The sequence below is a fragment of the Euprymna scolopes genome, chromosome 18 (genome assembly GCF_053919585.1).
Source record: "Euprymna scolopes isolate OS-2025 chromosome 18, ASM5391958v1, whole genome shotgun sequence".
Classification (NCBI taxonomy): Eukaryota; Metazoa; Mollusca; class Cephalopoda; order Sepiida; family Sepiolidae; genus Euprymna; species Euprymna scolopes.
The window spans coordinates 95,869,543-95,886,976 of NC_136499.1; the positions used below are offsets into that span (position 1 = coordinate 95,869,543).

Here is a 17,434-nt window from a genome sequence, read left to right on the forward strand (position 1 = left end):
GTTAAATATAAATACAATTTATTAAATATACTTTCCAAGCATTTTCTGATGTTTTTTTTCAATATAGGTCTAAAAATTGTTACACTAAGAACCAGTTCTATCCAAAATTTGGATGAAAATTGCAGATGTTTCACAATACCTATAATACAATTGAGTCATTACTTTGTTTATGAAATTTGTGGACATAAAATTGGGATTTATTCACATTAATTCTTTGGAACATTGATTACTTCTGAAATTTTTAGAATTTTTATTTTTTACTTTAGGTATTTTCAATTCTATCTCAATACTTTTGTATGCTTTAAGTGTTCATTGGTGGTGGTGGTGGTAGTAGTAGTAGTATTATAGGTAAAAGTACCAAATGGTGGCTTTCTCATGCTATGATTGCTTTATGCCAAATTTTTAATATTAATCTTGATTATATAAAAGGAACTGCTGGGTCGATTTTTATGAAACTTCATACAAAAGTACTTTATAAACCTGACAGTGTTTTTAGATAGGTTTTGTGTCAGAATATCTTCGATAATTATCGATAATCGAAATAATCCAATGAAAGGAGGAATAAGCGATTTTTTACTAAATGTAACGCTTTGCACAGCCTTACATCATAAATCCATTTGAGAAATTTTATTACCACACAAGCCAAAAGACCCAACATAAAATCAACGGTAGGTCTTTGTAGATAACGGAAGTGCGTTCAAAATGTTTCTGTTTAGAGCACAATTGGAGCCTGATGCTTGACGTTTTCATTTTAAACTTTGATGCAAGCCCTTAAATGTAAAAATTTTTAATAAAAACAGGTTCTTTACAGTGCAATGTAGACTATGATGTATTGTGGACTGTCACTATGGGAAGGCATGTGAAACTTCTTCCTGGTGCACCACACTGGGTCCCCAACTAGAGCAGGCAATCAATCGATTTGATTGAAAAATGGGTGATTTCACCAATTTCGATGACAAAAAAAAAATGGGAGTATGAAACATTCGTTGATCATCATTCAATCCCGGGCAACGTTGGGTCACCTTGCATCTTCTGACCAGCTCTATCATGTTTCTGTAAAATTCTAGGTCAACTTTCCCAGGCTTTACCTTCTTGTGCTTTGAGAAGGGGTTTATTGCTAATTACCTAAGACACCCCTACCATGGAATGCTGATAGGTTTTTTTTTTTTTTGTAAGCCAGTGCTCAACGTCTTGGGGTCGGCTTAATCTCTACTTTCCAATCCTGCACCACATGTTTTCCACTGTGGGAGAGATAAATAAATCAACATAGTACATCTTTGACCTGCTTAATTCTGTTGTTGGTATGAGAGACCATGCGGGGGTTGTAAACATCCCTAAGTGTACTATATTATAACTGACAGGATTCAAACTTGTCACATCCAGGTCAACAGTCATAATATTTGTATCATTTTCCCCTCCTCTGACACATCTGTCATGTCAAAGATGCTTCATGCAAAATTTGATAGAATTTTCCTCAATGAATTTAAATTTTAAACTGTTTATCTGCAGTAATAACAGTAATTAAAATGTTAACTCCTTTCCTACAGAATAACATGTCTAGTATGCCAAGGATGCTTCATGCCGATGTTTGTGCACTTTTTTAAGTTTTAAAGTGAAAAACAAAACCCAAATAAATCTATATTATAATTTAATTTTTTTTATCTGTATGTCCATCGGTTATTTGTATAATCTTTTTGATATTTTCTTCATTCTATCCTCTCACCCACCCATATTTCAGCTGGATGGCCTTTCCCAGAAAGTGTTAGCTTCTCGTCTCACTCTCAACTGTATGAGCAGCTACGTGGAGCCTCAAAAACTCCATTCAGTCGACATTACCATTATGGATGTAAGTAACATTTACATTGAATTACTTTTGTTTTTAGAAAATTTATGCAAGGCAATACAATGCAGAGGTGTAATGGATAGACACAAATTAAGGCAAATTAAGACGTATAACGGTGGAATGGAAAGATAGAAACTGTAAAACGGAAATAACAATAAAATGAGTTTTACAGTTCATGCTTAACCATTATTACTCTGTATTGTGTTGCCTTCTATAAATTACCTTTATATACACGCTAAACAATGCTTCAATCAAACTTATATATATATAATTACTGATTTTTTTCTGCTTAAAAATATAAGAAATAAATACAGGGATGAGTTTCCTGTTTAGTAGAATTTCACTGTTTTGTAATTTAGAAAAAAACTTAAGTCCACTTTATTTTCTTTTAATTTTTAAGCATGCCTCTTATTCACAAAATAATTAAAAAAAATTTTTTAATTATCTCCCATAGCAAAAATTGGATGTTGGGGCAGTGATTAATTGCCATAGAAAGCTGGAATAGACTGGAAATTGTGAATCATTTTACATTTAATTTCACATCTTGGGGTGGAGACAGGTTTAAAAATTGGGAATCTTCCGCTTGTTGGAAAATTTAGAAAGAAGGTTCGTTTCTCTGTTTGGGAAATTCATTTCAATTTCAGTTTTTTTTTTTTTTGTTTGTTATTGGCCACTCGTATTCCTGTAGGAAATAAAGTTAATTATAGATAGCTGTAACCTATTATTTCATCTATTAAATCTGTCCAATATGTTTGGACATTTTTCTTTCTTTTATTCTGATTAAAATTTTTGGCTACTCCTGTCACCTTATTCAACAAAATATGAAATGAAAATGAGCAGCAGAAAGTCTGTATTTTTAATGTTAATAAACAGTAAAAAGTTAGATTCCAGTAACTATGTCTTGATTCATGTTTAAAAAGTCCCCTTAACTCTATTTTGGTTGTCTAAATAATGACAAAAGGATACATTCAGAGCTGGATCCTTTTAAAAAGGAATAAAGAGATGCCTATGGAATCTGTCTATAGTTCAGTTATACATATTCTGGAGTTATCTTTTATTTCTTTTTTTTTTTTTTATAAGATCAAGTTAGCTTTAAATTTTAAAGTATCAGTGTGTGTGTGTATATATATATATATATATATATGACATTGTCTGTAAGGCATGGTCTCTACTAAACTTTTCTGTCAAATTTGGGTCTGCAAACTTATAAACTTATAAGTGTGGAACAAATTCAAGGTCTTTAGCCTGTAAAAAAAATGCGACTTCGCAGTGCTTTTGTGTGCATGCACAAATATATTTATGTTAAAGTCGGTTAAATTTGAATGTTTTCTTATCCATCAGATGATAGCTCAAACAGGCTAACACCTAAGACTGGGAAGCTATGTTTTGAGTTTGATTTTAGCTGATGCCACCTAAATATTTTTTTTTAATTCTTGAAATCACTATTATATATTGGGTATGATATAATAATCGATAGAGAATTGACTCTAATAAACCAGGGTTCACACAGGTTTGAAAAGGCTTTGAATTTTGAGCTTTGTCTTGAAAATGACCTTATTTCTATTACTTTGAAATTGGTTTGAAAATTGTTTTCTTTATGTTCAATAAAATTTGTGTTGGCATAGTAAAAATAAAATCAATACATTCTTCTGTAATTGTATTCCCGGTATTGTTGATACAAGAGTTACAAAACTATCTGATGTTTCCATAAATTTTTTCAAAAGTAGTCAAAGTGAAAATCGAAATAGATACTATTATTTTTTTTAAATATTAATGAAAATACTATTAGTTTTTGGTTTATTATATCATTATTTTATATATCAAATTTTGTTTTGAAAACTTGAATCTTGTGTGGAGAAGGCCTTGAAAAGACATTGAAAATCTGTATGAATTTTGTAAGATGAAAATCTACATAAATCAAGATATCATATTTAAATGTTTTACAACCAGGCAGCATGCTAATATAATATAAACTGTGTCAATCGCTTTATTGCAGACTAATAAAATATCAATATTTCACTAAATATGTCACAAAATGAAAATTATATCATCAAACAACTTTAAGGTTAATTATTTCCAAAAATCTTATTCAAATTCATGCGATATTCACAAAGTTATGGCATTTTATTCTTTATCGTGGAATTTCCATTGTGATTGCTTTATTGCAGGTGTCTTAAAATGTTTTAGAGCAAAAATACAATGTCTTATCATGCAAACTTTATTTTTTATATTTTTCTGTCAAAGAATGAGAAAAAGCACATCCTAGGTGCTAAGCCTCAAATAAATTAATTTATCGACATATCCACCATTTTTTAAATAACTTAAAACAACCTTTTGTCCCATGAGGAAGTCAATTGTTTGATCTCAAAAAGGAGTTATGGCTCTAGCAATATCAACTATGTTCTCCACAAGGCATCTTTTGAAGTAAATTACTCTCCTCCCTCATAAACTCCTCTTTTTAATATTGACCAGAGATATTCAATGGGGTTATGGTCTGGAGAGCATGATGGTGAGTTCATGTTTTTTTCAAAGAAGCCCATAGATTCAAGGAAGGCTGCAGTCGCCCTAACAGAATGGGATGGTGCATTATCATGCATAAAAATCATCTGAAAGCGACGTGGTCATCTAACCATAGTGAAAAATGTTTATCCAAAAAGGTCGTGTAAGCATTGCTGGTAAGTTTTTACACCCTCTGGAACTCTGAATGGTCCAACCAACTTATCCCTAATAATTCCTGCCCAAAACCTGATTCCACCTCCTCATTGGCGATGAACTCTGTAAGGGGTTGGAGTTCCGTTTGAGTTCCAAACTTTGGCCCATCCATCCGAACCATCACAAGTAGCACGGGTCTCATCTGTAAATAGGACACGTTAGAAATCCATTTTCATGTAATTCTCTGCCCAAGCCTTTCGTTTTTCCCTATGCTGTTTGCTCAATGGAAGCCTTGGAATAGTTTTGATTTTCTTTGCCATCTCATTCAACATATTACATCAGGTCTGTTTGGATCTTGAAGCGATTCCAGCTCTTGCAAAAATGGAAGCACTAGTGCTGTTTGGGTTTCGGTTGACTTTCCTACAAATTTTCCGAATACGATGATGTGAAAGGTTTCTCCTGGCGCCTTTATCCTTTCTGGAGTTGGTGTTGGGGTTGTTCATAAATGAAGCCAAAGTTCTTAGATTCCGTTCCAGCTCCATAGCTAAATCTTTGATCAATCCTGTGAGTCCAGCAACAATCCTTTCCTTTTTGATAACTGTTAATTGCCCCCTTTTTTGGCATTTTAAAAGACCTGCAATAAAGTGATGGACAGTATAAATTACTTGATAAATAAAATGCCATAACTTTGTGAATATCGCATGGATTTGAATAAAATTTTGGGAAATAACCATGAAATCGTCATTTGATGATACAATTTTCGTTTTTGTGTGATATATATTTAGTGAAATATTGATATTTTACTAATCTGCAATAAAGTGATTGACACAGTTTAACAATAATAATTGCATCTTTTTTCTTTAAATCTGGTAAGTATCCCAGAAATTGCTCTCATCTCTGTTTGACCACTTCTCTCTCTTCCTCTTTTAATTATTTTTAATCAGACTTTATTTTTTATTTATTTATTTTTTTTTGCTTAAAGTAAATGTCTTTCAAAAGATTGTTTTTTAATTAAAAAAAAAAAAGCTGAATTAACCATAATACATTGGTTTCTTCATAAGCAAATCTATTATTTTAACCTGTTAGTTATGAAAATAAAAAATTAACTACTACATGACACTTTAAAATTTGAAATATATTTTGTCCTGCCAAGATCACAATTTCACAAAGAAATAATGCAGTATTACTTATTAAAATTAATTTTAAAATTACAGGGTTAGCATGCTTTTATTTCATCAACCATAAACTGGGTAGAAGATTTTAAGTTAGCAAAATAAATTTTTTCCTTTAATTACTATTAAATGTTTCTTTTTCATTTTGTAGGTGTTTGATGAGTGTGCTCTGTCCCAAATGGTCAAAGATGAAATGTATAAATGCTATCCTAATGCAAAAAGAGCACACCTCAAATCTGGAGGAAATTTCCCTTACCTCAGTCGAAGTTTAGAAGTCAATGTATTTATACAGGTGAGCACAGACAAAAGCATCTCTTAGTATGTGTGTGTGTGTGTGTGTGTGTGTGTGTGTGTGTGTGTGTGTGTGTGTATATATATATATATATTAGTTAAATTGTCAATAATGTAGCTTCTTATTAATTGCATGCAAATTTGAACGTGTAGTGTAGGTCAAGACTTATTAATATTAAATATTGGAATATAAAAAGGTTCTTGCTCAGAATTCCTCCTATATTAAAAACAAAAATAAAGAAAAATCTGTATGATGTACATACATATGATGTATTTGATGAAATGAAAATATCATATTCCAAAATGCATGTAAATTGATCAAGTAGTTTTATTTTTTTATAAAGAAAATTATTTTTAAGCAATTGACAATTAAAAAGTATTACAATGTAATATCTAAGTAAGTATGAATCAAGTTATCTTTTATTTCTTGAATTTTTTTCAAAATTGCAGACAAGACAGTTGCTACTTACTCATAAATTAGATTTTTCTTATTTAAAAATTTACTGTTTTCTACTGAATCCTTGGTACTGAAGAACATTTTGTAGATATAATTAATCTAAAGTTCCAGAGGTAAAAGATTTTTTTTTTTTTTTTTTTTTTTACACAGTGATCACCACTTATCAAGGCCCGGAAGCCACTCAGGGATAAGGGTTATTGCAAGTACATTACGTTAGTGTGGAGATGGATGAAGTGTTTAATTAAGAGGGCGGTTCATTAGGAATTTAACAATGGACTTGAAGACATCCAAGTTGTAGTCCGGAGGGAAGCAGGCAGATGGAACAGAGTTCCACAGGCGTGCAGTTCTAAGAAAGAAGCTTTGTTCATGGAATCCGTGTTTTGATTTAGGCACAGATATAGAGTGGGGGAAATTTTTCACAGTGGATTCAGCTAGACGGGTGTTTTTCGTGAAAGATTGGCGAGGGGGACCAGAGATTGGAGTTCAGACGAGCACCTGCCATGGAAATAACGATAAAACAAGGATAGGCTCGCAACGTCTCTTCTGTGGGAGAGAGGTTGCAGGGTAGAGAAAAGGGCATCCCCCACTAAGCCACGAAGTCTATTTTGTACTCTGTCAAGGCAGGATAGGCTGTTTTTAGCAGCTCCTGCCCAGATATGGCAACAGTATTCCATCCTTGGATGACTTTACAATTTAAAAATGAATTGTGCTAAAACCAAATTTTACTATCCCAACTACTAAAGCAGAATTTTAAATGAACACATTTGAAAAAGTGATTGATTTGAAAAATATTTAACTAACGATTTTTATAAGATATTGTTTTAAAAAGAATTGCAACAATTTGAAAAAAAAAAAAAAAGACATTTAAAGGATGACAATTATTTTTACAGGAAGAAAAATATTGGTTATTTTTTTCTTAATATTAACTGTTGTGACACAATAAGCTCCTTTTGGAGAGCTGGGGCTTTCCACATTAATAAACCTTGTACAAGACTTGTCCTGTCCTGAGATACAGAGATAGGTTGATGCAGGTATTTTGAAATATCAGCACATATTAACTGGGCCTAGATTAACAGGCGACGACTGCCGAACTAAATTATATATGCAACCGGGTGCACAGTGGAAAAGTAGTAACCATCTTGCCTGCAATTTTGAAAAAATTTCAAGAAACAAGATAACTCAATTCATACTTATTTAGATATTACATTGTAATACTTCCAAATTCTCAATTGCTTAAAAATAATTTTTATAAAAAATAAAACTACTTGATCAATTTACATGCATATTGGAATATGATGTTTGCCACTGTGCACCTGGTATTTAAACTTGCTTGTTCACATCAGAATAATTGTTTAAACAATGACAATATTTTACTGTCTGTTTTTAAAATGTATGCATGTCTCTCTCTCTCTGCTTTTAGCACTTTCTTTCTCTCTTGTAAAGAGAGAAGAAATTTATTGAAGAATTTCACTGCAAACAACATTAAAGATATATAGCAGTTCGGGCTGTGATTGCAGACAGTGATAGGTCGAGAATGGATCTTGAATTTAAAATGCTCCTTAAATGTTAAATAAAATTTTATATTTAGAAGAAAAATGTCTTTGTTCACTGTTTTGTACAAGCGTTAAATTTCGGCAAACAGTCCCCATCAACAATGCCAATAAAGCTTTGCCATTAACAACAATAAACATGCTGCCCGTAATGACGCTAACCAAAAAGACTGGTGACAAGACCTATCATCAGATGTAGCAGACATAGTCAACCCTTATCGTTTATTCCCCTGGGGAGCTGGTTGCTATGCCAGGACATAAGTTCTAGAAACGTTCCCACAACAAACGCAATAACTCTCCTTGTGTTCACGACCTATCGTGGCACACCATGGCAGATATTTAATGAATATTATTATTAACAGTAAATTGTATAATTGATTTTAGTTATTCAGGTTACTGTTCTTATTTTGAGTGTTAATCTCACAATGTTTTACTAATGTGATCCCCAATCTTTTTCAGGTGTATCTTGTCAAACTCAGGAATCTTTATGGAATTTTTAACAGAACCCTTTTTAATTTACAGAGGTTGCATGCTCTCATTTCGTCAGCCATGACCAGGTAGAAATCTTAAATAATTCGCAATTGTCTTTTTAGTATTGCTCATACTGAGAATTAAATCTTTAATCTCAAGAGTGTCACCTAGAACTGAATTTTACTTGGTAAACTAAGAGTTATTCCTAAGTTTGACAAGATACACTTCAAAAGGGTTACATCAATCGAAATGTGAGAATATTGCGCCAAATGAGAACAGTAAAAAAAATCTAAATTATCAATCGTCATCTCAAAAATTCAGAACCGTATGTAGTTGATACTGAAACCGTATGTAGTTGATATTGAAAACATAATAGAACTTCCACAGGTCTCCTTAGTATATCAAATAACATGAAAACCAGTTGAAGGGGAATTTCACTATGTACCAACTTTCATCCTCTAAATTTGGTTGGTTTGCGATACCTTCTATAAGTCCTGTCAATTGGTCTGTCTCATTTCCATTTATACTAGCATCATCATCACTATGAACACCCCTTAAAGATATCTATAGTTTATTCAGCCAAGAAGGTTATCTTTTTGATTGAGTTTGTGTACAGTCTAGCATCTATATTGCTTGACTAATTGTCGCAAGGTCAAAATGATATGCATGGTCTAACTTGAAACTAATGTAATTCTGGAGGTATCTAGCTCAAAGATTCAAGGTCATGGAAAAGGAGTGAAGTTACATGTTTGTTGAGAACTTCAGTTCTGTTTATCATAAATTTACTACATGGATAATATTGTAACCAATGATGTCTCATATCTTATGCGAGGGGCGTGCAATAAGTAATGCCCCTGACCCACTTCCCATAGCAGTAGAGCAACGAAACTTGGCACAGTTATTAGTCTTTCTCTACATAGGAACCACTCAGTTATGCATTTCTCCCATCGTTTGATGCAGCTCTGAATGTTACATTGTGGGTGGTATTATTGATGATGTACCAAATATGCGTATATATTATATACTGGTGGTATTAAGATGACGTATATTCTGTATTGTTGTTGTTCGTTTTAGGAAGAGTCTTAGTGCTTTATCTAGAGAAAGTCTTAGGAGTGTTCATGTGTCTTAAGATGTTCCTGTTTATGGTACATGTTAATAAAAGTAGCCGACAGCTTGTAATGCACAATGAGAGGAGATTTGATATATAGATAGATAGACCGAGAGTTTGTGCGTTTGACATTTATATGTTTGACAGTTCTGTATGAACGGGAGTGTTTCTATAAATATTGATACATATATTTCTTAACTATTTTTGAGATGATGATTTTCACAAGGTTCTTATAATATAAACGGACAATACCTTTTCTGTTGAATAACAACACAAAGACGCAGATACAAAGATGATGACATCCTTTATTTCATGACCGGTCAATGAATTCGCTTGAGGAATTCAAAGTTTCTTTACATGGCTTTTTCTTCTCTAACCTTTCGCTTCCAAGATTTGACGTCAGCAGCCGTCTCTGACCTCTCTCTCTCTCTCTCGGCTTCCTCTCCCCGACTCTTCTCTTCTCCCAGACTGCATCTAAAACTCTACCTATATTGAGAACTTGCCACGTCATCGCATGATTAAACATGTGCTCATAAAGCACGTTGGATTACATGCATTACACTGACATGACCCAACAAGTTCAGTAACCTATTTTTCGAGTAATATGTTTACAATTTCAATTGACGATTAAATTCCTTATTTTAATTTTCATTTTTATAACAGAACAAATTTCATCATTACATTCCTTTTCCAATAAACAGATATCTAACTATTTTGTGTAAGCTAAACAAATGCGATTCCACATTCCTTATTTCAATAACATTCTGTATTTATTTTAACTTATGATTGGAATTTTCAATTCCAAATCTAGCTACGCAAGTTCGAATCTTTGACTATCCTATTTCATATTTACATTTAACTAATTCCCTATTTTTTTACTTACATGAAAAAGGGCCAGCCCTTTATCATGTAACATGAAGACCGTTTTTGTAGAACACCCCAGGTTGGTCCTCCAACCACGATGTGACTTCAGAAATCAAGGCTGCATCATCTGAGAAACGCTTTCCTTTCAAAAACAACTTCATGGCTTGGAATAGGTGAAAGTCAGAGGGTGCAAGGTCAGGAGAGTAGGGAGGATTGGGGATGATTTCATAACCACATGCCCATGCTTCTGATCTGATACGAGTTGTGGACTAGAGCGTTGTCCTGCAGGAGGAAGATACCTTTGCTGATCTTGCCCCGCCTCTTGATTTTGATAACTTCCCTTAATTTCCTCAAAAGTGGAGCATAATAGGCTCCTGTAATTGTGGTACCCTTTGCCAGGAAATCTGTCATCACTACTCTGTCCTGCTCCCAGAAGACTGTGAGCATGACCTTGCCGGTAGAGGGCTGCACCTTTGCCTTCTTTGGAGGTGGTGAATCCAAGTGCTTCCATTGCATTTACTGGGCTTTGGTCTCTGGATCATAGTGATGGACCCAGGTTTCATCCTGTGTAATCAGTCTTTTGAAAAACTTTGACTCATCTTCTTGGCACATCTCCAAATTCACCCTCGAGCACTCGACGCATTCTCGCTTCTGGGATGGTATAAGCAACCTGGGAATCCATCTGGCAGACACCTTATGCATATGCAAATCGTCATGAATAATAGTTTCCACAGACCCTGTACTAATCTTGACATCTTGGGCTATTTGGCGAATAGTAATGCACCGATCTTCCAAAATGGCAGCCTGAACTTGACAAACAGATGCCTCATCAATGGCAGAAGGGGAGGGGGGGGCAGGTCTGGGAGCTGTTCCCACAGACTTCCGGCCATGTTTTAATTCACGATGCCAGCGTTTTACAAGGTCATATGATGGGGCATTATCACCATAAGTTTCTTTCATTTCATCAAAAGTCTCCTGTGGTGTGCATCCTTTCAAATACAAAAACCGGATCACTGCTCGACATTCAACAGGCTCCATTTCACACCTGACTCAGTTCAAACACCTGTAAAATAGAAACCACAATTAGTTCAGAGCTGTAATTATCACATAACCTGTAGATATATAAATTATTGCACATGCAAAATTTCAGCTAGATCAGACAACTGGAAGTGGGTCAGGGGCATTACTTATTGCACACCCCTCGTATTAATTTCAACTTCCGGTTTTTCAAAATTTGATCAATTTTAATTTAATCATAGAAATATTTTTAAGTTATCAACGGTATTTTTGTTGTTTTTTTTTTTTGTTGTTGTTTTTTTTCTATATAACTTTGTCCAGGCATCATACAAAATGGAGAAGTAAGGCCCAGATAACTTTGGACTATCCTTACATAGATCAAGTTAATGGAAATAGTGAAAGTCACACTTTCAGCGATAACTTCAGTTCTGTTCATCATAGAGATTTCTGTTAGCAGCAGCAGCATATAACATATACAAATGACCAAGCCAGCTGCACAATGTGATGTTACGGCAGTGACAAAGACGCGCATGGCAAGGATCTGGAGAAAAGCATTGGGTGTTTGGAGAAATGATGTTCAGAGTGTGACTAGTGTTTGAAAAAGTATGTGTTTGAGATACGTGGATGATGTCACAGGGAGATGAGAAGTTTCACGCAGCTGGAGAAGGAGAAATGAACAGCTTATAAATATTTAGAAAAATGTGTTGGAAATAAGATATAAAGGCTTTTGTTTCCTTTCCTCTATTCCTTGTATAAGAATCTACAATGTGTTGGGTCCATTAAAAGAAAAAAAATCTATAGTTTTACACTTGCTATTTGGTCTAGCATATTATGACCTTGATTCTGACTTGGTTAGAGAGAATTTTGACAAAATTTTAATGTCGGATTTTTCCAAATTTAATGCATGGATCTAGCAATACACATGAAAAAATTGAAATAGCTAAAAATATTTCAATATTGGTATGCATAGAAAGAGCTTGATGAGCTAAGAAAGAATCTTTTTAAATTTTAAAAATCTGATTAAAATTAAGGAAGTTATGACTATTTTTGTGCCTCACACGTTTGGATATTTTCCCCTCTTTAAGACCATATGCGTTTCGTCACATTTTTTACACTAATTTTTCAGTAAAAATGTCATATCTTTGTTAAAACACAAGACTAAGTAATGAAATTTACCATATAAGTGTATTTTTATACAAGGAATCAGACTATGCGACTGAAAATCTCCAAAAGTTCATGGTTTCCAACTAATCTGCAGTAAATGTGCATAAATATGCTGCAATTCCTTAAAAATGTCATGTATCCATAAACGGAAAAGTTGGAGAACTCATAGTTGAATTGTAATGTGCTTTATGTACAAAAAGCTTGAATCTAAACATAGGACCATTTAAAAATGAATATATTGCAATATTTCTTTGGTATTATTGTAGATTAACACCTTTTGTTTAACCCCACCCAACGACTTCTGACCCCCCCCCTCCAAAATGTGATTCTACCTTTCTAGGCAATTATCTATGAAATGCTATGAAGACCCTTAATGAAAGATAAATTATTTTAGAATTTAATGTAAAATAATTCCCCATTACAACTCACTCTAGCGTTTTAGGGTAGGTAACTTTTTTTTTTCTATGGGAGATAAATCCTGTATGCTTTTTTGTTTTGTTTTTTTAAGATGATTATGTGTGGCTTCAAGAGGGTTTCTATGCAATGAGAATATGGGGAGGGTTGCCATTCAGACTTTGAATTAGTTGTAGGGCTAATGAAAATTATGTGTGGACATACTGAAGACTTGACAGAAACAAAAACAGCAAAAACAATATTAGAGGGAGGGGGGGCGGTTAATTTCACAAAAATTTAATGTAAAATAATTCACCATTTCCAGGCCATTCTAGCATTTTAGGACAGTTAATTTTTATGGGAGATAAATCATGTGCAGTTTTCTTTCAGGATGGATCTATTTTTTGTTTTAGATGCTTGCAGAGGTATTTTGTTGGGGGGGGGGGGGGTTGCCACTCTAACTTAGTGTTAAAGAGTGTTTTAGGAAGAGACTTGCCACTCATAACTGGGGTTAGAGGTGAGGTTAAGAGAGCTTTTTTTCAAAGAGAGCATTCACTCGTATTTACTGTTAGTGGTTCATAATTATTGGCTTTTGAAAATGTTATGGATTAAATTTGGAATATCACATTAATATTAAATATGTAAACTAGTGTCAAAAACCGTGTGTGTGTGTGTATATATATATATGTGCATACACACGCATATGCACACATATATCACATATATGCATATGCACACACATACACATATGCACACCCACATATGTATATACACACACACATATATATGTGCATATGTACACATATATCTGTGCATATGCATATATATACACACACATATATGCATACATATGCATATACACACACACACATGTATGTGAGCACACATATATATATGCACTTGCACACACACATATATGCATATGCACACACGCACATATATATATATATATATATATAAAACAAATGTTATGCAAAGCAAGATAAGTTTTATTTAATGTAAAATATTTATTCTGCCCGAAAAGAAAATATGGCGCAATTTCTATTTACGTTTTTCAAGTCTTCATAATCACTTCAAAATAAGAAATAAAGCAAAATGGTGAATGAAATCCACCCAAAAAATGTCATGGTAACATGTTTTGGGTCGGTTTCATTCACCATTTTGTTTCATTTCTTATTTTTAAATCTTTGAGACTTCAAAAATGTAAAGAGACATTGCGTCCATTTTTCTTGTTCTTCGGTAGCGCTCGCTCAACACTACTTGTTTTTCGAACCGAATAAACATTTTACATTAAAAAAAAAAAATAAATAAAAAAAAAGTACCCAGTTAAGGTAGAAAAATATTTATCTTGTCTTTAATAACATTTGTTTTTGACAACTTTTTTGTACCTCTGTGGATTGGAATATGAACTGTTACTTCATTTTTGTTTAGTTGTCTTAACTGCAAAATGCCATTTCCATTTGAAATAAATATCTTACAGAAAGTTATATAGTGTGTGTATTCAACAGGTAAATAAGTCAGCAAATGTTATATTTAGTTTTAATTTAATAAGAAGCTGCGTTACGAAATTTCAAAGAAAATTCCAGGTACTTGTGCACTTATTGAACCGTGCTGAAATAATAATGCTATTATTTCGAAAGCCATTCTTAACATGGGGAGCGGAGGGTGTTTTGTAACTATTCTGTACTTTTAGTTAACAAATTAATGAAATAAAAAATATTGTAAAACTTTAATTTAACTTGAAAATACTATGGTTCAATAAATGCACAAGCACCAAATTCCATAAATTTGTTGATTTCTATTTTCGAGGTTCAAGGTGTTTATTTCATAGACCGTTTATACTACGCTGGAGCAGGTCGTAAAAATACCTTTCGCTTAATAAGTAGAAAAAAAATAAAATAAAATAAAAAGCTTCCTAATTGTAGTTTCATGTGTTTTCTAACTGCTTTTAAAATTTCAAGAATATTGATTTGAGGGTTTGTATTACTATACACATAGATTCGAAAAAGTTGTCAAAGAAACAAATATATAATTATTATACATTCTGAAAACCGAATAGTTCTAAACTAATTTTATTCTGATAACAAAATAGCTCTAATTAAACATATAAGAATATTTATATTTATATTTTCATGTTTTTCTTAATTCGTTCTTGAATAAAAATTAAAGAATGCGTGTTTACGTTTACACTGTGCTAATACCTCAGCTGCTGCTAATACTACATTTGTTCAAACTCGAAAAATAAAAACGTTTTTTTTTTGGGGGGGGAGGTCCTTTTAAATTATCAATTACCGCGATCCTATTCAACCTAGAATAATACTTTTAATTGATAAAGATAGTAAAAAGATTGATTTACTTACTAGTGGGTGTCCAAAGAAATTTTTTTTTTCAAAATGTTCAATACTCATTATATTAAAGTCTTATTTTTAACACGACAAAAAAAAAAAAAAAGAAATGGTCAAAAATATTTTGGACACTTGACAGTATTAACATCTCTTCTGATTGGTTCCCAAATTTCATAACGAAATTCTTCATACAATCACGGTACGAGTGTTTAGAAATCAGAGGGGGTCATTACAAAACCTTACCGAAAACACCATTTTATGATGTTCACATTTTTATCACGTTATTTGCTTAAAACTCTTAATAAATATGAATGTACATTATATATTTTAATTCATTTGAAAGTATATTCATTTCTGAACAAAACAGTAGTAATTTGAAGACTTGAAGTGCTTTGGTTTAAAAAAATATGGCTATTTAAGTAGAACTACCTTGAAATCTGTGATTATCCAAAGCGTTTTTTCTGTCCATGTGTATTACTAATTGATCTGATGTTTGATAACCGTAAACACTGTGTCAAATTTAAGCTTGCTCAGATTTTTTGAGTTCTTAATTTTTGCATAACTTTTGGAATACTTCATACGATATAAAGAAGTAAGATTCAGATATGACTTTGGCATATCTTTGCATTGTCAAATGAGGTATACAGTCTTGTGAATGACTTATTTTTTTTATGTAAAATTTTCATATTTTCTCTTTATTCATTTTGTTCTATCCTTTCTTTCTCTTCTGTTTTTAGGTCCATTTACAGAAATATGAAGGCACGAAATACAGTGCAAAAGAAGAGTCCGATCCGACCAACATAATTCCAATTGATAATAAAGTTTATTACAAGAATAACGAAAATGAAGATGATAATAAAGAAAGTAACACAAAAATAAATGATTTGAAAGATGAGGAACAACTTCCCGTGAACAACAACACTGACCCAAATTCAACATCTGCCATTACTAATGATGCGCTCAACCAATCGGTTACACAATCATGACCTTGAAATAGGAAATCCAAAGAAAATAAAGAAAAAGAACAAACGAGCAATTTTATTTCTTTATTCAGGGTTTTTTTTTTGTTTTTTAACGTTTAATGATGTGCATGTGTTCAATTTTTATCCAGATTTGATATTTCTGAAAGTTATGTTGCTTTTCTTAAACTTTTTTTTTTCTTGTAACAAAGTTTGTTTTGTTTGTTTTTTTGTTTTTTTTCTTCAAACTAAAAAATAAATTTGATATAAAAAGAAAAGAAAAAAGAAATTGCCCTCCTGTTGGGTAAAGAAAATTAACTGAACTCACTGCTGAAAAGACAGAAAAAGAAAAATCTTTTTCTTTTTATGTTCAAATTTTTGTTTGTATTTTTGTATTTTCAATTTTGGCGCAATTTATATTTCTTTTTCATATTTTTTTTTATATCTATTTCTTTTTCTGAGTATTCCAGGAAAATGGCTGAAGTAAACTGTTACTAATGTATTTTCCTTGTAACCTGTAAGTACAAAGAAAATCCAATTCATTTGAAATTTGTATTTACTAACAAAAAAAAATTGATATAGAATGACCATTGCCATTGTGTGTATTGAGGTTTCATATCCTCTTAGGAAATTCTAAGAAATGTCCCCCTTCTTAATTTCCAATTCTAACAAAAATTAACAATTTTTTGGTACCTCGTTTTTAAAAACATTCCTGTTTTTAATAATCAGATAATAAACCAAATTATACTAAAACAAGGTTTTAAAAATTTTGGTGTGTATTATCAAAAAAAAAAAAAATTATATACATTTCCGATTTTTCAAAATAACTTAATTTCCTAAATATGACTAAAATCACCAAATCATGTGGGGGGGAAAATCCCCAAGTAATGACTGCTCTCATGAGCAGTCTCAATTATGATGCACCACTATTCTAACTTAATTTGCTTAAAAATCTCAAGTAATAACACACCTGATTAACCATGATTTCATTTCTGGTTTAATTTCCAGAGTAAAAATGCCATGTAACAAAAAAATTTTGAAATTCAAAAAGAAAAATGTAAATCTCAACTCAAAATGATACCAGAGATGACGCTACACTCCTCAGGTATATAACTAATTGAAACTTGCTCACCTCGTCACATATTCTT

General features: G+C 32.4%; 1 protein-coding gene across 1 annotated transcript in view; it reads left to right on the forward strand.

Annotated features, from left to right (window-relative positions):
* The window catches only part of LOC145297689 (maspardin-like), a 59,617-nt gene extending 42,978 nt beyond the window's left edge, over window positions 1-16,639 (forward strand). The window contains exons 7-9 of the mRNA XM_080143887.1: window positions 1,739-1,846; window positions 5,819-5,959; window positions 16,065-16,639. Coding sequence (XP_080000013.1) covers window positions 1,739-1,846; window positions 5,819-5,959; window positions 16,065-16,313 — 498 coding nt within the window. The 3' untranslated portion in view covers window positions 16,314-16,639. The remainder of the gene's footprint in view (window positions 1-1,738; window positions 1,847-5,818; window positions 5,960-16,064) is intronic.
* Window positions 16,640-17,434: the final 795 nt, after the last annotated feature.